Genomic DNA, 24,943 nt, shown 5'->3' on the forward strand with positions numbered 1-24,943 from the left:
ATCAAATCTCGGTGCTGGCTCGATTTGGGTTTGCTAAAGACTGGATAGACTTGGTAAGGAAAACAGTGGATAACTGCTGGTTCTCTATAGTGCTGGGAGGTCAGGCATCAGGTTTCTTCAAGTCCACTAGGGGGGTGCGGCAGGGGGATCCCCTATCCTCGGCTCTGTTCATTCTTGCGGAGGAGGAGCTTAGTAGGGGCATCTCAAAATTGTTCTCTGAAGGCCGGGCAGTCTATTATTCACTCCCCCGGGGTTGCCCTGGCATCTCCCACTGTCTCTATGCGGAGGACACCATTATCTTTACTAGGGGGCTGAAATCCTCGCTTAAGCAGATCATTGGATTTATTTCTAGATATGAGGGCTTTTCTGGGCAGCTGGTCAACAAGCAGAAAAGTTGTTTTGTTGTGGGGGACAAGGTGTCGAGTGCTAGAGCTCGGTTGGTGGGTGAGGTTACGGGGTTCCCTAGGCGTTATCTCCCCCTGACCTACCTGGGGGCTCCCCTTCACACAGGCCGGCTCAAGGGCTGTTTTTTTTACGACTTGGTTGCAAAGTTGAGGAAAAGGGTTGCGGGGTGGAAGGCCAAGCTACTTTCTTCGGGTGGGCGAGTCACTCTGCTCCGCCATGTTTATCATCTATTCCCGTGCATATTCTGGCTACGCTAGCGCCTCCTAAAGAGGTTCTTCGGCGGATCTATGGTATTCTTGCAGACTTCCTTTGGGGAAACTCAGAATGGGGAAACTGACGGCACTTGATGAGTTGGAAGAAGGTGTGTAGGCCGCTGGAGGCGGGTGGATTGGGAGTTAGATTGCTTGAAGAGGTGGGACTTGCCCTTAGGTTGAAAGGCTTATGGAGGATTATGTCGGAACGATCGCTCTGGGGGGAGTTCCTCAAGGCCAAGCTGCTGAAAACATGCCACTTGGCTTTGGTTTTAGATCATGGGGGCGGGACAAAATCTTGGAGGAATACTTTAGCTTCCAAAGACATGCTGCTGTCCAGGTCACGGTGGCTTATTGGCACAGGAGATATGTTATTCTGGCTGGATGATTGGACGGGAAAGGGGCCGCTGATGGATTATGTGGACCATGCACTCCAAATTGACTCCTCTCTTCGTGTAAAGGAAGTGTTGGGAGTGAACAGCTTCTGGAACAATGTGGTCATGGACCAGATAGATGAAGATGAGGTTAGGCAAGGGATTCTACAGGGCAACTACATGATATCAGGAGAGCCGGACAGGTTGGTTTGGACCCCTGCTAGCGATGGTGTTTTCTCTGTGAAATCGTTGTGGAACGAGTTAAGGATTCGGTCACCGGAGTGTGGCTATTCCAGATGGATTTGGAACCAGTCACTACCAACAAAAATTGGTTTCTTCACGTGGCAGATTTTTAACGGTGCGGTTCCCACAGACGACTCGGTGAAGAAGGTTGGAATCCCGTTGGTGTCAAAGTGCAACTGTTGTAGGAGCCCAAGATGCGAGTCCACAGATCACTGTCTTGTGTTTGGGGGGACTGCCTCAAGGGTGTGGAGCTTTTTCTCAAGGGTATTAGATGTTCCTGACGGGGTATCACTAGATGTCAGAAGCCGGATCTTGCTGTGGCATGAGTCGGCCAGCTGTAATAGTCGGGCGGCTTTCATTACAGGGCTGCTGCCCTCTCTGATTGTGTGGGAGCTTTGGAAAGAAAGGTGCAACAGAAGGCATGGGGAACGCTGGAGATCGGCTCGGGGCGTAATTGGAAGCATCATGGCGTGGATAAGAGGTCTACCAATGCCCTCCACCCTTGGCAACAGGTATTCGCTAAGGGAACAGCAGATTCTTGCAATTCTTGGAATGGCAGCCCCGCCATCTCGGATTGCTCGGCCTATCCTGGTTTACTGGTGCCCCCTGGTATCATTGAAGCTGAATGTGGATGGGGCATGTAGAGGTAACCTAGGGGACGGGGGAGGAGGTGGAGTCATAAGGGACAGCAAAGGGGTGGTTTTGGCGGCCTTTGCCAATTATTATGGTACGTGTACGAACTCCATTGCTGAGCTTCGCGCTATGCGAGATGGGTTAAAGTTATGCCATGAGTTGGGCCTTGTGGGAGTGGCGGTTAACTCAGACTCTATTACCACAGTACGCATGTTTAACCTTAGAAGATGTGGGTTGTGGAAGGGGTGGTACTAGTTTCGTGAGTCAATGGGACTGATTCAGCTGGTAAATCCTAGTATCTCTTTTGCTTACAGGGAGAGTAATAGAGTTGCGGACTGGTTGGCAAACCATGCGTGCAATGTCAAGCAGTCCTCCAATTTTGGTCAGGGCGATTTGCCACAGGGAGATTTGATATTTGTTCTTAGGGAAGACAGGGCTGGTTTACCTGTGTTCAGACAGTAGTTTAGGTTCATTCTTTATTGTTTGTCTAAGGGTTAGGGGTAAGGCGGCATGTCCCCCCCTTGTATTCATTGAATCTTTGGATCTTAATAAAATTCTAGGGGCTGCTCCGGGTCCCAAAGAAGTTTCGGGTTAAAAAAAAAAAATAATAAATTTGAACTATCAAATGAATTTTTTTATTCTTAAAATATTTCATATTGATACAACCAAAATAATTTCTATTTTTTGACCAAAAATCTATTTGTTGACTATTTCAAAAAATCAATCCAAAATTGAAATAGAAACCATACCAAATCAGGCCTTAATGTCCACCACCTTATCTTAGGGTGCGCAGGTTCTCTCCTCCTACGCTTCTGGGTACTGAGACACATATCCAAGATCATCAATCTATGTTGGGTTGTTAGGCTCTCCCTAGGGATAACCTTACAGTCCTTACACACCAATCTGTCAGCCCTTCTTGTTAGGAAGAAGTCAATTTGACTGGCATGAATCCCACTTTTGTAGGTAATTAAGTGTTCCTTTCTTTTTTTGAAGAAAGTGTTCACAATGGAAAGATCATAAGCTACCGCAAAGTCTAGGATTGAGGTCCCCTCCTTATTTCTCTCCCCAACCCCAAAGCCTCCATGAACACCTTCATAACCTTGACAGTCACTCCCAACGTGGCTGTTCAGGTCACCTCCAATAGTAATCGATTTCATCTTGGCCAAAACCCTGTACTAAATCATCCATAAGGTCCCAAAATTGGCGCTTACAACTTTCATCCAAACCTATCTGTGGACTGTGGTGCGTAAGAGCAAATGATATTAACAACATCTTTCCTCAACACTAGTTTGATGGAGATAATCCTATCACCCACTCTTTTAACCACTACTACATCATTCTTTAGGTCTTTATCCACTATTATCCCCACTCCGTTTCTATTACTTTGGTCTCCCGCATACCAAAGTTTGAAGTCGTCCAACACTTTAGCTTTGTTACTCTTCCATCTTGTCTCTTGGATACAAGCTATATTAATCCGTCGTCTCCAATGTTCCGGGAAGCTAATCTAATCCTATATTTCTGGGCTGGCATAATTCCTCTCACTTGCCCTTGCCTACTTATCAGTTATCACCGCATCCGGGACGCGGTGCATCGCATACAGGGGACGCCCTAGAAGAAAGAGCACGGAAAGACATGAGAACAAGAAAAAGATCAAAAAACAAAAGGATCCATACAAAAGGTGAGTAGTTGAACATACTAAAGTGCCGGTTGCCGACCTGACGCACCACTATAGAAAAATAGATAAAATTATAAGAAAGGTGTAAACAAAGAGTGACCAAAAATCACTAATGCATCAGACCATGGGAACCACACACATAGATCAAGATAAGCATACCAAAAGATAACGCAAAACTTTCAAGCAGTTAACTCAACAAGTAGCTGACATATGAAACATATAATAGAACAAATGTATGCAACAAGTGAAACAAATGAAATATATAATGCAATCAGGCCCACAGTAGGTCAAGCTAAGCAAAATGAACCAAATGCAACAAATAAATGCAAACCAAGCTGATATTAAAGAAGAGCAATATAAAGTACACAAAAACATGTAATGCACTAACACTAAGTAATAAAAGCAATCAACGTGTTAAAATATAATGTGCTAATCAATAAGCTGTAAACCAGATAGACTATGAGTCGGGTACAAAAAGAGAGAGAGCTGGATTCACTAACAAACTGGGTAGTAGCAGGATTAAAGGAAATAAATTAACACAAAACGAAATCAGCTGCACTAGTACTATAAGGTAATCCACAGAACTGATATCTATCTCAACAGAGTTATATAGATAAAGAAAGCTATGAATCGGGCACAACAACAGATAAAACTATCCCAATAACCAACAGATAAATAAAGCAAAATGAAGCTACTATGCTAAACTACTAAGGAGGTAAAAGAGGTAGTATAAGAGATATCCCTTACTATCCTTAGTGTTCCAACTCCTGTCAGTACAGGGGTATCCGGTCCCCAAAGCAGTGGCATGATGTAGTTCTACACGGCCTGAACCAGAATCTAAGTGGTAGCGGCAGGTAAAGGGGGGCAAGTGTTGTGGGTATGGGCAGGTCGAGAGTCAGTATTGGGGCTGTTGGGTTGAAGAAGGTCGAGAGTCAGTGTTGGGGTGGGTCTTGAGAGTGGTGTGAGGGCCCTACCTTCTGATTGTTGGCAGGTTCTAACGATGGAGGGACTCTGTACAAACCTCACCAGGATCTTTTGAGGATCTTTTGAGAGAGAGAGAGAGAGAATCCAAGGTGAAATTGGAAAAGGAGAACAGATAGGTGGTGAGAGAGAGGAAATCGAGGTGGGCAAGAGAGATAGAGAGAGATCGAGGTCGATCGTGGGAAGAAGGGAGACTCGAAGGGGGGGGAAGTCAGAGGAGAGGTTGAGGAAGAGAAGGAAGGGGTATACCTACCTGGGGCTGCGCTGGACTTGCCGTTGCCTGAGACGGTGTTGTAGTGCCGGTGAATCGATGGCTTTTAGAGCCGTTAGCATTTTAGAGAGAGAGAGAGCCATTGGTTGAATAATTGATAATTAATTATTGGACCATAATAGATGCATTCTTTTCTTTCCATGCTTTTGCATTCATGATATGGAAAAAAGTGTTTTTCCTGTTAATGCTTATTTACCTACGTAAGCTTAGATCAAGTCCTGGAAAATTGGGTGTTAATGATTTGGGGATAATAACGGGAAAGCTACACTGTATGGATGGGAGCTAGGGAATTGTACAATGGTTAGCTGTTTCAATAATTTCTATTTGTATTTGGGAGCAAGGTGCCTCAACTCTCAAGTGAAGCTGAGCATCGGTTTGTTTTCTGTACTTTGAATGATAGGAAGATTTGTAACACTATAAGATGCACCTACTGGGATTGCCTTTTGAATTTTATCCTCTCTAGGATTATTGACCAATGCCAGATCATGTGACCAGTTTAAAGCTAAAAGAACTCACAATGAACCATTTCATCTTGTCCGTTGGAAAAACGAAAGAAGTTAAACAACAAGGAAACCACATCACCTCTGATCCTGTGCTTCAGCCAATTAGGGTTTTAGTTGTTTTTATGTAAGCATACATGGCATTGACTGTATCCTATTACGAGGTAATGTTGCTCTGTGGAAATGAGAGTAGAACATTAGCTTGGTTGGAAGCTTTTTTCGGGTCTTATTTGAGGTTGATTTATGTGTATACATTCTGATATTTAACCTTCTTATTTGACATTTCCGAGTTTGTTATTTAATTCATTTCTAGCATATGGTTATCTGCTATTTCATTCATGTGTTAAGTAATAGTTCTGTACCATAAAATGTAGGGCCACAATGTTATCTTGATATCCAATCACCAGACAGAAGCAGATCCAGCTGTCATTGCATTGTTGCTTGAAACGACAAACCCACATATCGCTGAGAACATAGTAGGTTATATTTTTGTATACTGTGCTATTGATACATAATGATGCTGATTTGAAGTGTCTTATGTGATCAAATTATTTTGTTCTCCTTTACTACCACAGACCTATGTAGCTGGAGATAGAGTCGTGACAGATCCTCTTTGCAAGCCCTTCAGCATGGGAAGGTGCTCAGAAGGCTTTCTATATGTAGAGAAAATAGCATATCTTGTAACATTTTTTCCTTATTTAAGTTTCAGATATGTAACATCTCTATTTGATTTATTCCAGGAACCTTATTTGTGTCTATTCAAAAAAGCACATGTGTGATGTTCCTGAGCTTGCTGAGATGAAAAGGAAAGCCAACATCCAAAGTTTGAAGGAGATGGCTGTGCTTCTAAGGTATGCTTGCTATGCTAGTAGCATATTGTTATTAATTTTTTTTTTATAAGCGATAGTAAAAATGAAGAAAGGAGTAACAGCTAAAGTAACCAAGGATTCTCTGACAAGGCAGAAAGAATCAACAAAAGAGCATTAAAGAACAAAAGATCCCACTAATATTGAGAAGGCAAAGAGCTCCAGATATCCATCGCTATCTCCCCACTCCTTGTCTAGCTAGCAAGGTTTTAGGTCTCGGTTTCGCCAGGCCACGAAACCGAGATCTCGGTGAGATCATGTTGTTTTTTTTTCTCTCTCAACTCGATGGTAGGTTTCAGTGGCCATATGGCCAAGATAGGGGCTGAAACTTGACAGTCCTCCTATTTTAGGCCTTATAAACACAGTGGAACCATTAGTTTTTACAAATTCAAACCCAAAATGGTACTTTGACTACGGACCCTAAGTTGGTAGTCTACAGCGTGCTTGAGGTCTACCCTAGGCTAGTCCAGACAAACAAAGTTAGATCATGTTTCTATGAAAAATATAGTTTTCGAGATGAATAGTTACCTTAGGTTCTTGAGATGCAGCTTGGAGGAGATTAGCAGCTTCAATCTTCAATGAATCAAGCTTTGATGAGGTGTTGGAGGTGTGATTTGCCAAAAGAAATGAAAAAAATCACCCAAAGATGGAGTTTCCCCTTCACAGAGGCGAGACAGGCGAGAGAGAGGCGAGATCTCGTAGAGTTATGGTGTTTTATAAGCTTTAATAAGGTCAAAACTGAGAAATAGCTCGAGATCTCGGCGAGATACCGAGATCTCAAGCAAGATATTGTATTATTTCTGTATCGCATGTAATCTCGTCTTGATCTCGCCGAGATCTTGAACTATGCTACTAGGAGGTCAGCTATGTTGTTTGCTGATCTAGGCTTCCAGCTGCTTCCGCAGTTCAAGTGTGAAGCCATGGATCCAACATGTCCAAGAATGTGTGAATCTCCAAGGCCTCTCTAGTGCAGTCTCAGCCCTTAAAACTTAAGCCCCAATTAATAATTTAAGATTAACTAGGCTGCTGACAGGTCCAGGGCTAAGATTGATTATTTCAGAAACTAGGGGCTGAATATATATCTCAGAATTTAACAGCAGAAGGTAAATGTCAACAGTGAATTGCAGGGATTCGATGGGCTATACCATAAGACACCCAGAGTTCAGACTTGCAACAGTAGTTCTGTAAACAGAATATTTTCTTAAGGTTTCAGATCTGATATGCAGATCACAGAGAACAAAATAGAACTGAAAGTGATAATTGTTTTCAGAATCAGATCTGAATACTATAATAGAATGTATGATAGAGTTTAAAAGTAAGTTCTGAAATCAGGAAGGGATAGTACTGAACAAAATAGTGACTTGCTATATTAAAAACCAAATCAGATGCTGTTTATATGTTAACAGAATATAAAATAGAGCTGACCTGTTTCAGAGAAGTCTTGACAGCAGAATAGCCTTGTCCAATACCAGCCACAGCGCAATAGAAAAGGGAGAATAGAAGAGGAAAAGAGGAGATTGATGGGAGGGAAATATAAGGGAGAAAAGAGGTGGATCCTACTAGCCATAAAAAGCTGCAGGTGGAGAAAACAGGGAGAGAAGATGGGAGATCGCAGGAGAAGAAGAAAAGAGGGAAAACCAGAATGTGGGGAGGGGAAGAGAAGAGAGGGCCAACTCAGACTTTAAAGAGGGTGTATCTAGTGCACGAGGCTCTCGCCACTGTGGGGTCTGGGCCTCTGGGGAGGGTCATAATGTACGCAGCCTAACCCCTGCTTCGCAGAGAGGTTGCCTGACTCGAACCCGCGACCACTAGCTCGTAATGGAGCAACCTTACCATTGTGCCGAGGTCCGCCCTCTCCAACTCAGGATTCCAAACCCAAAAATAATTCTTTCATTCAATAATCAATTTGGAGGGGGGAGGTGATGCAGAGTTCCAGCAACATGATAAAGAGAAGACCCTGCTATTTTGGGTTTGGCTCAGGTTTTTGGGTCCAACTGAAGCTGTGGTTCAAGATTGGTTCAAGTTAGACTCAGTTTTAAGTCCCCAATAGGTAATATGGGTCATGGGCTTAGTTTTTTTTTGGTGTGTGTGTGTGTGTGTGTGTTTTTTTTTTTTGGGGGGGGGGGGGGTTTCTATTGTATTGGGACAATTCTATAAGCCCAAATATGAGGGATCTGAAACTTGTACCAAAATAGTTGTTTATTTTTATTTTCTTAGAGTTTATAGAAACTTTTTATTTTCAAGATTTAAGTTGTAATTGAACTTTCCTTGGCCTTCGCATGGAAAGTTTCCTAATTCTATTATTTCTTAGTTCTATAAATAAAGAGAAAAGTTGGACTGGTGAGATGCTAGTCAAGTTCTAGGTGAGAAGCCTAGTTCATATCATTCCTTTCCTATCTTCTTCTCCAAACTATCAAGGTCAGATTTCTGATTCCTCCATTCATGCACATACCATTTTTTTTTCTTTCCATTAATGGTGCTAATCTATTGACTAACTATTGTTAGTTTCATCTCAGTTTCACCCAGGTTTTAGTGCCTGGTATGTTAGCCGATTCTGTCCATCAATCCTTGAGTTCTGTTTCAGCATTATAGTGTCTACATTCTATGGCTAATTCTGCAAGCTTCTAATTTCAACAACCACTTGCTATCTTTTGTCCACTTAGTTTTCAAGTCTGTTCTTTCCATTTGAGTTTGACTTGCTATTACTTGATTTTCACTTGCTATTTTCTGTTAGTTACTAAATCTGGTTATTATTTTGGTGGCTTTCCATTTTTGTGATTTCGTGATAACTTAAGATCTGACCATGGGATTTGAATAAAAGTTTGTTGAGATGTTACCCATCCCTAGTAAACCATTCAGCTAGAGTTGGAAGCAGATCTGATCAATTTTTGACCTGGTTATTTGGTATTTTGTAGTTTGCCCATTTGTTCCGTACCTGCAGTTCTAGATTCTTTGGTTTTTAATCCCTAACTGTTAGGTGATTGGATAATGGATACCCATTAGGAGGTTAAAACACTTCAAATAAAAAAGAAATAGAATTCCACTCAAAGTGAACTTCCTAAAGTAATAACAAAGAAATAATAAAAGAATACTTTCTAAAAAAATAAAATGCTCTCTAAACGTAAACTAAACTATCATCAGAACTGAGCCCCACAACTTAATGACAACATAGTTGATAGCTATGGATAATACCAAACTGAAAAAATACTCTGCAATATACTCTTGATGGCTTAGCTAATGGGTTGGAATGCTTGGGCTTTGGCTTCCAAAACCTGTTATTAACGGTTCAGCAGCTCAAAGCTAATGCATCTGCATCACTCTCCGATTTGGAACCTACCCAAGCTATAATTGTAGCTGAATCCCCTTCAACAAAAATACTTCCGGAACCCTCTCTCATTGCAACCTCCCGCACCATCAAAAGTGACAATCGCTTAGCCCTATTAATGTAGAAGAAGTTCAACTAGGAACCACTCTACAGTAGGATCGTTATATAACCATATCAGCAAGGTTCTAAAACTTGGATCTCGGAACCAACTCGGTTCTGGGAAAAACCGAGTCGAGTCGAGATCTCGGCGAGTTGGTGCATTTTTTTTTTTCCTACTCGAAGCCTCATCTCGGTGGGTTTTAGACCTAGTTTGAGTTTGAAACTTGGTATTCAGCCTATTTTAGGCCATTTAAATACAATGACACTATCAGATTTTGCAAAAATAAAGTCCAAATATGAGTTTCACTTTGGACCATAAGTTGGTAGGCGATGATGTACTAAAATATCCTATTCTACACATAATTTAGTAATAGAAAGCAAGCAAAACATTCAATTAATAGCTAAACAACTTAAATAAGAATCAGAAATGTTAAAGTGATATATCAAACTGTTTTAACAGTGTTACAACTATTATCACATAAAATGACTTTGAATCAAGTATTCAGTCCCCACTAGTGTCACATAGTCTTCCCATGACATAGTGTTGCTGTAATGGTGCATATAGTGCTCCACAGCAAGCATATAAGAGTTGTCGAGTTAGGTAAGCAAATACATAGTAGATGGGTCATTTCCATGGGTCAAACCGTCGGCGAGATATGGACAAGATGCCTCATAAAAATGGTTCAAAATGAGATCTCGAACCGAGATCTGAGATCTTGAACCGAGATCTCACACTTTTGGGACTCGCCTAAGGTCTTGTCTCATTTGAGTTCTCAAACTATGCATATCAGTAGGTTACAGCAGCAATTCCAGCAAAAGATACTGACTATATAAGGGAGAAAATTGACCAGAAAAAGTCACCAAATTGGTAACTCAAGTTCTCAGATGGGGACAATATTTGGGTCGATGGTAGGTAGTATGGAATTGAAGCAACCTTCAAAACCTCAGCCAAAGTTACTGGCTAGATGCTGGTATGTGAAAATGTCTCAGAAATAGAAAATAAACTCCAAAAATAGTAACTCACAATTGTAGCAGCATCAGACCATCGGATGAACATGAAATTACCCTCATAGGAAGGCTATATGGAGTATATTATACTGTCAAAATTTGGGCTCAGGTTGATGGACAGATCTGGAAATCCAGGGGGGACCACCTAGAAGAACCACCAGGTTGTGTTTTGAATCTGCAGTCTGAACTCGATGGAATAACCTTCAATGGTTCAACCAGTAGCTTCAGCAGTATAGAACAGCGCTTCGGATCTCCTCAGAAACGTAATTGTTGCAGAACAATAAAATATTAACAAAGGATTGTAGGGAATGAAGGATAGAAGGAGGGGGTTGGGGTTAGATGGCTATCTCAGCCTTGGGCCTATCACCCACAACTATCTCAGCTGTTGAAACAATGATCTCTCTCAGATCTCAAGCAAGCAAACCTGCAATTTCATTGATTTAAACTTTTTAACATTACAACTAATGACCCCTTTATATAGATTGGCCAGGCTTCAAAAAAATAGAAAGTTGAAATTTAGAAACTTACAACCAAAAAGGAAAGAACTCAAAATTAGAAGGTACTCAAAATGGAAACTACTTGCCTAACAAGGACTTACTAAAACAAAGACTTAGTAAAAACTAAGTTGCGTGCTTGTTGAGCAAGCAACATAGGAAATAAAAATAGAAACAAATCTATCTTTTAGAAGCGTTCCCACACAAGGAAGTTTGGTTGTGAGTTGTGACACTGTTCACGTGAACAGTGACTCGGGTACTGTTCGCATGAACAGTAACTTTTTGCTGATTTCTATTTTGGTTCGTCTCTTCTTCATGCTTCAATCTACATCACCTATTCTATTATACTTTATGTTAATTTTCACTTTAGCGATATCCTTGAGTTGATAGTGACTGCAGCTCCTTATTACCAAAAAAAAAGATGAAAAGAACAAGGAAAAGCTATATGATTAATTTTCCATGACTTGAACTAAAGTTTATTTAAGTTCTATAAGTGACAATATTCTTCATTCCAATCTGAACAAGGGTTATGATGTTGTCATAAGCACTTTCCATATTGTTAAATATATGGGCCAGAATACCGTGGGGGAATTGTGGACTTTTTTCCTTTGTTATTTTATTGTTTTTGTATGTGTGGTTTAGCCCACATTGCTCATGTACAGATTTTACAATTTTATTATTCTTATAAATAAGAAGGTGCTTGGGATGAATTAATCATCCAAACATTCAGCCTAATTCTGATATGTTAACATGGTATCAGAGCAGATCTCGAATTAGGGAACCCCCCTTCTCTTCCATTCTCGATTTCAGTTCCTTCTTTCCTTTTTTTTCATTCTCGGTTTCTTCCTTCTCTTCTCTTGCTCTTCATTCTCCCACTAGGGCAGCACTAATGAGGTGATCTACAAGATCTAGTTGCTGCCCTCCATTACCTTTGTCTATGGTGTGATTTTCTGCTCGATAGGGACACTATTACCTGTCTGCGATATTTGGCTTCTTCAGTTTTTTGGGGACTGCTTCCATCTCTGCTACAAGGGACCATTCCTCCTGTTTGAAGACCAAGAACTGCAGCAGGCCTTCTCTTTTATATCTGTTCCTATCATCAGATCTGTTCAAGACCCCCTAAGATCGATTTTTCACAATAAACAGGGTTTTTCTAAAACCCTGACAACTATCGATCTAGGGGCTGGTGACTTCTATTGATTCTGATTTTTTGAAGGCTGGTTATCTACTTATACAGACACACTCGACCTTGGTTGGGGCTGCAACACCTCAGTTTTTTGGCATCTTACATCCTTTATTGATTTCAGCATTTCAGGGTTTTGAAAGGGTTTTCAGATTTCTGTTGCGGCTGATTTTTGACAGGGTGATTCAGCATTACTAGAGGACCATTCTATCCTATATTCAGCTCTATCTGCAGTGTTTTTGCTCTCCTTCTCCCCTACATTGATTTCAGCACTTTCAGGGTTTTTCAAACTCTATAAGAATCGATGCAAGGGATTCACTTTGCTGCTGTTGCTGATATTTGGAGATTAATATTCTATCACTACCAGAGGGCTCTCCTCCAGTTTTCGGCCCTTAACTTGCAGGCTTTCGTGGGGTTCTCTTCATAACTGCCTCTCTCTGTGATTTGGGCTTCTCTACTGCTCTCATGGGTGACTCAGTGGATTCGACTGCTACTTCTATTGGTGATGGCCACAGCAAATCAGATTATCATAACTTTACTCCTAATCCAATCAAGTTGGATGGCACTAATTACTTGCTTTGGTCTAGGTTGGCTTCCTTTGCCGTTGTTGGCCGTGGCCTTACTGGTCATATTACTGGCACCAGTGTTATGCCAACTGAGATTGGACCTGCTCAGGACAGGTGGCTGGCCAACAATGGAGTTCTCATGTCCTACCTCATTGGCTCTATGACTACAGAACTGCAGCATAATTTTCTTCTTCTTGACACAACCTCGGAGATTTGGGCTGCTTGCAAGGAGACCTATGGGTAGCTTGGCAACGATGCCCAGGTCTATGAACTCAGGAAGAAGGTCCTTCACACTACTCAAGGAGAGTTGACAGTCTCTAAATATTATGCTACTTTACGTAGCCTTTGGTAGCAGCTGGATCACTTTTCTGACTTTTACTCTAGTTTCACTGTTGATATTGCCTCCTATAAGAAGCATGTGGACAAGATTAGGGTCTATGATTTTTTGGCTGGCTTAAATGTGGAGTACGATCAAATTCTTGTTCAAGTGTTGGGCCATAAGCCTTTTCCCACACTTGAACAATCTTATGCCTTGGTGTCCTCTGAGTAGAACCGTTGGGCTGCCATGTTGCACCCCCCTATTACTGACCGATCTGCTCTCTAGGTTGCTGTCCCTGCCACTCTTGCACCTAGTAGCACTGCTTCTCTTGGTGATTCTACCATAGGGACTGTTGTTTGTGAGCACTGTCACAAACCCTATCACACCAAGGAGAAGTGCTGGAAACTTCATGGTAAACCGGTTGACTTTGAAGCTAAAAGGGCTGCCAAGACAAAGACAAAGACAAAGACCAAGGCCCATCAGTCTGAAACTATTACTGCAGCCCCTGCTACTGACACTGGTCTATCCCAGGATGATCTACAGGCATTCCTACGTATGCTCAGGTCTTCCGTTGCTGCTGCCTCTACTACATCAGCTCTTGCCAGTTCTTCTGCTCCCTTAGGTTCACACTTTGCCCGGTTAGGTATTGCATTTGGAGGTCATTGTGCTTCTGTAGCTTCCCATCCTTGGATCATAGATTCTGGAGCTACAGATCATATAACTGGTTCTGCTAGCTTGTTTCACAGATATTCTCCCACTTCTGGGAAAGACAAGGTCAAGGTGGCTGATGGTTCCCTTTCTTCCATTTCTAGAAAAGGACTCATCAACTTCACTTCTTCTCTTCCCTTGTCTTCTGTTTTGCACATTCCTAACTTTACTACTAACCTTCTTTCCATTAGTAGTATTACTCGTGATTTCAACTACAAAGCCACTTTCTTTCCATCTCATTGTGTGTTTTAGGATCTGGAATCTGGGAAGACGATTGGATTGGGTAAAGTGCATGGTGGGCTGTACCTGCTTGATGACGGTCGCTTCTCTCCACCACCATTGCCTTCTCCGCTACACCAGAACTCCATGGTCTCTTCTGAACTCTACCAGTGGCACTCTAGGTTAGGTCACCCCCCTTTAGGAATTTTAGCTCATTTATTTCCTAGTTTGGTCACCCTTCGTACTAAGGATGACTTTTTTTGTGAGGCTTGTATTCTGGCCAAACAGACACGTTCAACTTATCCAATTTCAAATAAAAGGAGTTCTTGTTTTCAATTAGTGCATTTTGATGTTTGGGGCCCCAGTCGTAAAGCATCTATTTCTGGTCATCGTTGGTTTGTTTCTTTCATTGATTGTCATTCTAGGCACACTTGGGTGTATCTTTTGCACACAAAGAATCAGGTTTTCTTATTTTTTAGCATTTTCATAAAATGGTCCAAACTCAGCTCCAGGCTACTCTCAAAGTATTGAGAAGTGATAATGGAACAGAGTACACAGAATCCCAATTTCAAAACTATTTAGCTGATCATGGCATCCTTCATCAAACTAGTTGTGTGGATACCCCTGCCCAGAATGGTGTGGCAGAAAGAAAAAATCGCCATTTATTAGAGATGGCCAGGGCTTTGAAGTTTGCGAGAAATGTACCCTCTCAATATTGGGGGGATGCGGTTCTCACTGCGGCCTATCTAATCAATAGGCTACCTTCCCAGGTGCTTGACTCTCGTAGCCGCTTTGATGTTTTAAGGGGGAATTCCTCATTTATTGTACCCCCCAAGGTGTTTGGTTGTGTGTGCTATGCTCGAGATACTAGATCTCCAGGCGAGCTTGAATGTCGGGGGCTTAGTTGTATTTTCTTGGGTTATTCTCCGACCAAGAAAGGATATAAGTGTTACCATCCCCCTTCTCGCCGTCCCATGGTTAGTATGGATGTTATTTTCCATGAGTCCCTTTCTTACAATTCTTCACCACTTCTTCAGGGGGAGAGTTCTAGTGCAGATGTATCTGTTGAGACTCCTCTACAGAGGTTCCTCAGGCTGCTGTCCAGCCTTCTTTACCACCACCCACGGCTGTTGTACCACCCACAGCTGCTGTCCAGCCACCACCCACGGTTGCTGCCCAGACTCCTTTAGATGCTGCCCATCCTATTTTGGTTGATACCCAACACCCTCTGGCTGTTCCTCCCTCACCTGATGGGAATCCTTTACAGGAGGAGACCATTGAAAATAGTATTGTTATTGTTAATGTTCCTATCCAGGGGGTGTTGACCCTAATCCAGAGAACTATTGGTGAATTTCAGAAGAGAATTGACAACTCCAACATACTCACCTATACAAGGGGCAGATCCAACAGAGAGCAGCTGCAACCAACTGTAGCACCAGTACCCATCCAATTGCTGGCTCTAGATCCAGATCCTACATCTCCTGGTAATTCCTCTTCTTCCGACCTACCTATTACACATCGCAAAGGTACTAGGACTTGCACTTTAAATCCCATATCTCGTTTTGTTTCTTATAGCTCTCTTTCTCCCTCTTTTTTGTGCGTTTGTATCTTCTCTGCCCTCTATCTCGATTCCTAACAATTGGCAGGAAGAATCTACAGATGGAAAGTGGAAGGCGCACTACATAAAAATAATACATAGAATCTTGTGGCTCTTCCTCCAAGGAAAAAACTAGTAGGATGTAAATGGGTCTTTGTGGTCAAACAGAAGGCGGATGGCTCGGTGGATAGGTATAAGGCACGCCTGGTTGTAAAGGGGTTTACTCAGACTTATGGGGTTGACTATCAGGAGACCTTTGCACCAATGGCAAAGCTCAACACTGTCAGTGTGTTATTATCTTGTGCTGCAAATCTTGGGTGGGATCTCCAGCAGTTAGATGTGAAGAATGCCTTCCTTCATGGGGAGCTTGAGGAGGAGGTATATATGGACATTCTACCCGGCTTCTCTGATGACAAGACTAGGGGCAAGGTCTGTAAATTGAAGCGTGCTCTTTATGGGTTGAAGCAGTTACTTAGGGCCTAGTTTAGTAGATTTCATAAGGCTATGATTTCAGCAGGTTACAAGCAGAGCAATGCTGATCACACCTTGTTTATCAGACGAGTTGGTGACAATGTTACTCTTCTCAGTCTATGTGGATGATATTGTGGTCATTGGTAATGATGATGCTGCAATCAGGGATTTGAAGCTTCTCCTTGGCCGTGAGTTTAAGGTAAAAGATCTTGGTCCTCTAAAATATTTTCTAGGGATAGAAGTTGCTCGATCTTCAAAGGGCATCTTTCTTTCTCAACGAAAATATACCCCTGGTCTATTGGCTGAGATAGGGCTGCTAGGTTGTCATCCTTCAGATGCTCTTATGGAAGCTACTACAAAACTTAGGGAGAAAGAGGGTGTGCCTGTTGACAAAGGTGGTTATCAGCGGTTAGTGGGCAAACTGATCCATCTTTTCCACACACGACCTGACATAGCAGTTGCTATAAGTTTGGTGAGCCAGTTCATGCATGATCCCTATTCCTCTCATATGGATGCAGTCCATCGTATTCTGAGGTATTTGAAGTCTGCTCCAAGAAAAGGGAATTCTTCTCTCTCCCAATGGTCATCTTAAGATTGAGGCTTATACTGATGCCGATTGGGCTGGTTCTGCCGACAGGAAATCTATCTCTGGCTATTGTTCCTTTGTGGGTGGGAATCTTATCACATGGCGTAGTAAAAAGCAGAATGTTGTGGCAAGGTCCAGTGCTGAAGCCGAGTTTCGTGCAATGGCACAAGGCATTTGTGAACTTCTATGGCTTAGAGGATTATTGCAGGATATCGGTGTTGCTGTCCATCTTCCCATGATGCTTTATTGTGACAATAAAGCTGCCATTAGCATTGCTCACAACCCTGTCCAGCATGATCGCACTAAACACGTGGAGGTTGACCGACATTTCATCAAGGAGAAGATTGAAGCCGGCCTCATTTGTATTCCCTTTGTGAAGTCTATTGATCAACTGGCTGATGTGTTCACTAAGGGACTGAGTAGCAAGCTGTTTCATCCTATCTTAGTCAAGTTGGGCATGCATGATATATATGCTCCAACTTGAGGGGGAGTGTTAAATATATGGGCTAGAATACCGTGGGGGTATTCTGGACTTTTTCCCTTTGTTATTTTATTGTTTTTTGTATATGTGGTTTAGTCCCACATTGCTCATGTACAGATTTTACAATTTTATTATTCTTATAAATAAGAAGGTGCTTGGGATGAATTAATCATCCAAGCATTCAGCCTAATTCTGATTTGTTAACACATATGATACATGTCTAGAGTAACTCGGATTTCAACCTGGAAAGATGACTGGTTCGTGGTTATTCATGTGACCTTTGTTCTTTTCCTAATCAAATTCAAGAAGGATCTTTTTTTGTCTTTCTTTCCAATGGCAATAGCACTATGGAAGTAATAATTAGGTGACAGCAGTGGGGGAAATGCCTCTCTCTTCTCACACACACACACACATACACATTGTGTGTGTTTACTTGTTCTCAATCTTAGTTCATATTTTATCACTTCCCATTTTGTGTTCTTCCTTGAGGGGTTCAAAACTTTTCCGTTTTGCTTGGTGTTGCTTTCATCAGTGTATTTATCTTCCTTTCTAACAAGTCTTAAATACTTGGGAGTCCGATATGATTTTAGAGAACTGGCCAAAATACTAGCAAGAGTATCAGTTCAAGATTTGACGTTGGGTATATCTTTGCGTACTTAAAGAAAGGCTTGATGCGTGTTTCTTGTTTTTAGTGGTTCAAGCAGTTTGATGCTGCTGCTTATTCCATCAGAACCTTGTTCACAATTGGTGCCTACTCTCTGGTACTTTTTAAGGAGGGAAACAATAAATTGGATTATTGATGTATGGCAGAAAAATCAACCTGTACACTAAGGTTTTGAACCGTTAACTCTTATAATTGGTGAATATTTGAGTTTAAATCCTTCGTATATAATCTTTCTCTACTGTATTAAATTCCTTTTCTTCGTTGAAGTTTTTAAGTTCTTTTGTTCTCTTAATTGCAAATCTTGCTTATTTCATTTTTATTCTTTAGTTCAACGCCTTATTCCTCTTGATCAATTCCCCACACTATAACATTGAATTCTCTTACTTGAAACTCTGTTTCTTTTAGTGCTAACCTATCTGATTTTCCTTATAAACCATTATTCTTCAGTTCAATACTTAAATACCTTATTCTCCCCTTCCCCCCCACCCCCCCAGAAAAAAAAGAAAGAAAGGAAATTCATTTTTCAATGAAAACCATAGTTTATATATATATAGCACGTGCAGCCATATGTTGGTGAGAGAGAGAGAGAGAGAGAGAGAGAGAGAGAGGCATGTTGTCTAGGCTCATATTATTAGTATTTTATCTTTGAATAACTAAACCTTTTAACTGACTCTGTGATCTGAAATAAATTCCATCAAAGGATTAAGGAAGGACTAAAACCTCAGATGACAAGTTTACATTAAATCCTTTAGACACATTAGATAATATCTTATTCTTCTACAAAAAAAAAAATATTATTTTTTCTATATTATTGTTTTGTCTTATCTACATGATATTATTTTCAATGCCAAAGCACTTCAGTCGTATGAAAAAATGCAACTTGAAAGGGCAAGAACCAACAAATGTTGCATTTCTAACATTACTTGATGCCTATGACTGTATTGGATGCGTTACAAATAATTAGTTTTGTTTCCCAAATGTTGCCTACTGTTGCGTCAAGAAATTGCTCAGCGGTCCTTCGAGTGCCGTAACCTGCAAAAGACCCTGGGTGACAAAGGAGAACCGATGTGGTTCCGGCCTAGGACTCTCCGATGCCTAAGTTAGATCTCTCTGAGCAAACAGATGAATAGCAGTATTCAAGATGAGTTCAGATGTCCCCCTGATGGGGCTGTGTACCTTGCCTTTTGTAGTAGTGTATGGCGGTGTGGAGAGTCCTAGTTGGTGTAGAGTGTCCTTCGTAGGTGATAGAGTCCATGAGTAGCAGGGCTCATCCTTGATAGGTTGTTTTCCCGTGAGACATGGTGTCACGGTAGACCTGGTAGTCGTCTTCCTGAGAGACGTAGTGTCCTTGATAGACTTGGTCGTTATCTTCCTGTAAGAAGTAGTGTCATGATAAACTTAGCATCCTTGGGGGATAGACCTCATCTGCGTGGTAGATGAGGTTCCTAGTATATGAGTCCGTCCAGACTACGTGACTTGATAGGCGGTGGCCTAGAGTCCTTGGCGATGCCATCTTGTTGATGGCGGTCTGAGGGAGCTTGTGTTTGGAGATCACGTGTGTGGGCATGACATGTTCAGGGATGTCATGCCCGAGTCCGAGTCCATGCCCGGGGTGCCCATGCTTGGTGTGGGTTGAATCCTTACTTGGTTCTCCATTTTGGGTTCTTGCCCTGAACCGGTCCTCCTTATTGGGTTTGGACACGTGGCGGTCCTTGATTGGTCAAGTGAATTTGGGTTTATCACCTACTATCAATAGGGCTGCCTCTCTTCCCGCCTCATGAAAAATGCAAATAATATCATATTATCCCTTATAATTTTAAATCCCTAAATTCCATACACCTCCTTTTGGAGAGAGGAGGCGTATGAATGTGGACATACATTAAAGGTGGATCCATATGTTCAAATGCAAGAGATGTCTCTTTATCTCGTTGAGGTTTAAACTCGAACCAAATGAGGGAAATTGAAACATCTTCCCACCAGAAAACAGAAGAATGATACTCCATTTAGAAATTCAGATAAGCTAACTCTAAGGTTTGACTGATGGGAAACCAGACAATCTATGCATCAAAGCTACCCATTATATTGGAAGTAATTAACCATTAATACAATAAACATGTAAAAACACAATTCTATGGAATATTCAACAAATAAATGCATTTAATCCAAACCAAAGTAATAAAGAAAATATACAGATAGTGAGAATTCATAGGAAGAATAAAATCCAGAAACAGTGAAAAATAAAAAAAGCTCAACAACCCTGTGAAAATATGTTACAAATTTTATACGAGTTCCAAGATATATATTACCACTAACATAATAATTAAAGAGGGAAGACCACCCAAAAACATATCGACATTCAACCAAGGATGCAAAATAATCATAATGTTTCAGAAATTACACACATGGTACAAGGGCATTGGAATCAATGTCTTGTATGGTTTCATGGGAGTGATGACACCTCCAACGCCAAACTGCTTCAAGCATGGAACATCCATGGGAAATAGAACAGGCCCCAACAGAATAAACTAAAAAAGGGTATTAGAAGGGAAAAAAAGTAAGAGAGAAATTCCCACCTCAAGGGCAAATAAATGCTCAAAGTGGAAAGGAAACTAGTAAGAGATAGGAACCCCTCTAAGCCGGTTCCATTGGATCAACATCCCATCATTAAGTGGAACCTCGTGCATTGGATTGCGTTCGGTTTTCTGGCTCTCTGTTGTCTCATACCACAGCCTTGCAAAGCCGTAGTCATCAAATTCTTTGAATGTGTTGTTGCTATAGTGGTGGTGGTGGTAGTTGTTGTTGTTGCTGCTGCTGCTGATGAAAATGATGAATCCTCCTCGATTTCTCCAAATTGTAAAATCGATCCTCTCCATGGCCATGCCCGAACTGCAATCCGGACGCCACATCTCTGAAGAGAAAACACTAACGTTACCTCTCGGTACCCCAAATCAGTTTGTTCAAGCCCTAATCAACACAGAACTTCTTATAAAGCCAATAGGGACTTTTCCAAAAGATCAGACCCTCAACAATGAACCCACTAAGTTTAAATGGAAGAAAAGGCACACAACTACATCCTCAATAAACAAGAGATGCGATCAAGCTCATAAGCCATGATTAGAAGAATTAAGAAAAGCTAGGACAATTTTGTTATACAGAATGGAAGAACAGTTAGAAAACAAGAATGGATCGGTTCAAGTATGAAACAAGACTGCAAGAGTTAAGAAGAGAAGAGACGAAGAAGAAGAGAAGAGGAGAAGAAGGAAGAAGGAAGAAAGAAGAAGAGGAGTTGAGAGAGAACCGTAGGAAGTGAGGAATTGATTCCTCTCTCCTATAATGTTTCATTAAGCACTTCATGGAAATTGCACATTCCTCCCTATGGAGGTAAAAGGTAAAAAAGGAAAAATTACATTATAAGGCAACTAGACAACAATCTAGTTCCTAAAGTACCCTTATTACACAAACTCTAACAAGAACATGATTAGAATCATTTTAACGAAAAACAGAAAAGCTAGGACAATTTTATTATACAGGATTAGCTGAATTTCAAACATCCATAGCATGACATTTTCCTTTGTCGAGGTTCCTTTTTGGTTTATCTCTGAATCTCTTTTTTGTCTCTGGTGTAAGAAAAAACCTTTTTTTCGTGAACCAACAAACATGGTGTGAATTACGAGTATAGATTTTATCATGGACTTGCAGGTTGCCAACGGTGGAAGGCCCATATATTCACAGACTGGGTATTAAAAACCCTTGACCTAAAGTTTATGAAACCACCAACGATCTCCCTTAGCAACTCTCCATTAATAAGTACTGAACTTATCTTCTGCTATCTAACAAGGTAAATGATGAGCAACTTTCGAGGTTTCAAAGGAGGAAGGAGGTCCACCATCAATCTCCTTTGGTAGTTCATATCGCAAGAGGAAGCAAAAAGGGACATGTTCAAAGTGATACAGAGCACCAAAACCAAAAGGGCCATGGAAAGGAGTATGTGTGTGAAGTCCTCAAAGACGCGAAGGGGAGAGTTGTCTTTTGCAGAGGGACTGTTATGGAGAGCGACGGTTCATATGAGAGAGAGGGACTGTTGTAGAGGGCGACGGTTCACATGAGAGAGAGAGAGAGAGGAATAAGGGTTTCCAAAAGGGGTTCTATCGGGGGGAGGTACTGCTTGCTTCTTGCTTTTATTTGATCCTATTTTGTCTTATTTTTTCAGAATTTCAAAAGGTACAAGAAAATGCATTTTGTAGTGGGGTGGGATTTAGTGGGAGAGAGAGGAAATGGACATGGGGTGGGATTCCATGGGAAAGAAAGGAAATAGGAAGAGGAGAGAGATAGACTCAAAAGTAACTTTTCCATGAATAGTGCGTCCTACCAATTTGTAGGACTTTGAAAGTGAATGGGATGGGAAAAAGAGGGGTGCCACCTCACCAGACAAGAATAAATGCATTTAATAACCTTGTCTGAAAGTTTCCCACCCCATGTAACCAAACTGTCACATTTGTGGTACTTTTTGGGAAACAAGTACAAGTTTCCCACCCCTTTTTTCCTTCTCTGCTTTTCTTCATCAAACAAACAGGGCCTTATTGTCCATTTTTCTTTAGAAAGAGTTTCTCATATACCCTGAATATTTAATAGCATACATAAAACCGGGGGGGGGGGGGTGTGATTTACTAAGAATATGGACTGGTGCTATTGAACCATACATCCTTAGGTTGGGATTTACATGGCGTTTATGTCAGTACATGGAGGTATGGGACTGGGTTGAGCGTGAATCTAACAGTTCAGGAACTCGATGGCTACATGCCCACTATCCATTTATCATTTTGCCATAAAAAAAGATAGTTGAGAGCTGTTGGTAGCCACTTTCTCGAAGGGATGTATATTATTGGGAGATATGGTGGTTAAAGTTTTCCTTGAAGGAAGATTAAGTGGTCAGGCTCCTTGATTGTTGAGTTTTGAAGATTTTATAGACACCAGGCATAAATTGTTTTACACACAACTTTTGGTTTCACCCCTGTGAATAGGTTTTACTTTGGTATTTAATTGTAGGGGAATAAACATTGTGACAGTTGTTTTTTCTTCTAGCAGTAAATGGGAAATATATTTTACAATGAAAAGGATGGTGGCAAAGGGTGAGAGAAGACTCAAATGGTCCTTGAGTTATGTCAGGAGGTCAGAACCTCTGTTTGTTTGTAATGGTTTTTCATGAAAATTAGCTGTCAGTAAAAGCTGTATACAGCCCACCACTTCTGTGTATAAAATGAAAATAGGATGCAAAATATTTTGTTGATGATAATTTTTACTGAAAATGGCGTTTAACAATTGCACTTCTTGCTTTCTGTGAAAACAGAAGCATGGAGGTACTGATTCTCAACTAGATTCTTATCCCTATAAAAGTGATATGGTAATCCAGCTGTTATTAACAGGTTAATCTCTGGGAAATTGCTTACCAGCAAAACAAAAATAATCTGCAAGGAATAATGAAGTTATTTCCAGACAATTGCTTAGCATGGAAAATATTTTATGCATCCCATCTTACTATTTAAGCAGCAACCTAAAGTTTAAACTGCATTACTTTTTTTGTTCCCCAATTCTTGGACAATAAAGCATCGTAATAGTTTATGTATGGTATAGTCTTCATATTGTTATTTATGCAAAGGACATGTACTACAAGAGATGGGGGGAGAAAAAGGACAGGATGGAGAAGATAAAGTTCTGATCCATTGAGATAAATAACCGCTCTACACTAAAGTAAATTTTATCAAGGTGTGAGAACTCACTTCGCATGCCCAACCTGCAAGTAGGTCTAAATATCTGCATATCCTTAAGAGCTGCCTCTGTTTTCCTATGAAAAATGTCTACTCCTATCCTCCAATTTCTGCATATGATAGCAAATGGGTCATTCTCTGTAGAATGTTTTCCTAGACTCTGGACAAAGACTATTGCTACAATGTTAACCTAGCGTATGTTCTTAAAAACAGACTGGCATAAGATTGATCTTACCCAGTAGTCAGTAATCTGAATGATCCGATCACTTGGCTTGACAGTCTGACCTAGAAAATGGTTGCAATTGTGCACTATTGGGCATTTTCGGTTAATGGCCCAAATTCTTGGACCTTGATCTTATAACCCAGTCAAAGGGTCAACACTGAATCATAGTTGGCCGTAAGGCAACATCCACCCAGGCGACCAATATGACAGTAGTTGTCAAGGCGCCTGGATGCCAAGGCATTCACCTGAGCAACGCCTTGACAACTATGTGAATTTAGCCCTAGAATTACCTTTGCTTACTAGATACTGGATGAACCTTCCAGCAGGGCTTTGTTTTTTCTTCTTTATGACAGTTGGAGTGACTTTCACTTACCTACTCTTTGAAGTCCTAAGCAAATATTTCCACACTATTTTGGATTTTAAGACAATAATGCATTTCAGAGATAGAAGGTGGTTAGTCACTTATTTCTTTTTATGCTCAAGGGCATTCATAAATCTTTTCTATTCCTTACGTGGTTTTCTGATTGACCAAGATTGAATCTAGGGGTGGATCACAGATAATCTGGATTGCACCAAGTGGTGGTAGAGACCGACCAGATCCTCTTACTGGAGATTGGTACCCGGTAAGTTATTTTTTGAGTTCCTGATTCATTATACTCTTTGTATCATCCTTTTCCATGTTCCCTTGGAAATTTATTTTTGTGTTGATTTTTATTTATTTTCCCACTTGAATTGGAGCAACAATTTGCTTATGTCATTGGATACTTTGGATGTTTTGGTAGATTCAGCAGTGCTTGGATTTCCTCTCCTTGTTGGAAAACGTTCTTCCCCCACCCCCACCCCTTCTTTGCCACCCCCACCCCTTTTTGGCAAAGAATGTCTTAACAGGAACTTAGTTTTTCTATTACTATGTTTCAGTATTAGCAAGAGAGCAACATTTCATGAGAGTGGAAGATTGTGAGGATGTTAAGGGACATTGTATTTCCTCCCTCTATCTTCTTTTGTTACCTACATGAAACAGAAATGCAGGCAATAG

General features: G+C 41.1%; 1 protein-coding gene across 4 annotated transcripts in view; it reads left to right on the top strand.

Moving 5' to 3' along the window:
• Positions 1-24,943, top strand: part of LOC122646117 (glycerol-3-phosphate acyltransferase ATS12, chloroplastic) — a 50,916-nt gene that overhangs the window by 14,327 nt on the left and 11,646 nt on the right. For all 4 annotated transcript variants that reach the window (XM_043839604.1, XM_043839603.1, XM_043839605.1 and 1 more), the window contains exons 7-10: positions 5,708-5,809; positions 5,909-5,970; positions 6,074-6,184; positions 24,452-24,530. In XM_043839604.1, the coding sequence (XP_043695539.1) occupies positions 5,708-5,809; positions 5,909-5,970; positions 6,074-6,184; positions 24,452-24,530 (354 nt within the window). The remainder of the gene's footprint in view (positions 1-5,707; positions 5,810-5,908; positions 5,971-6,073; positions 6,185-24,451; positions 24,531-24,943) is intronic.

Source organism: Telopea speciosissima, chromosome 11, assembly GCF_018873765.1.
Source record: "Telopea speciosissima isolate NSW1024214 ecotype Mountain lineage chromosome 11, Tspe_v1, whole genome shotgun sequence".
Classification (NCBI taxonomy): Eukaryota; Viridiplantae; Streptophyta; class Magnoliopsida; order Proteales; family Proteaceae; genus Telopea; species Telopea speciosissima.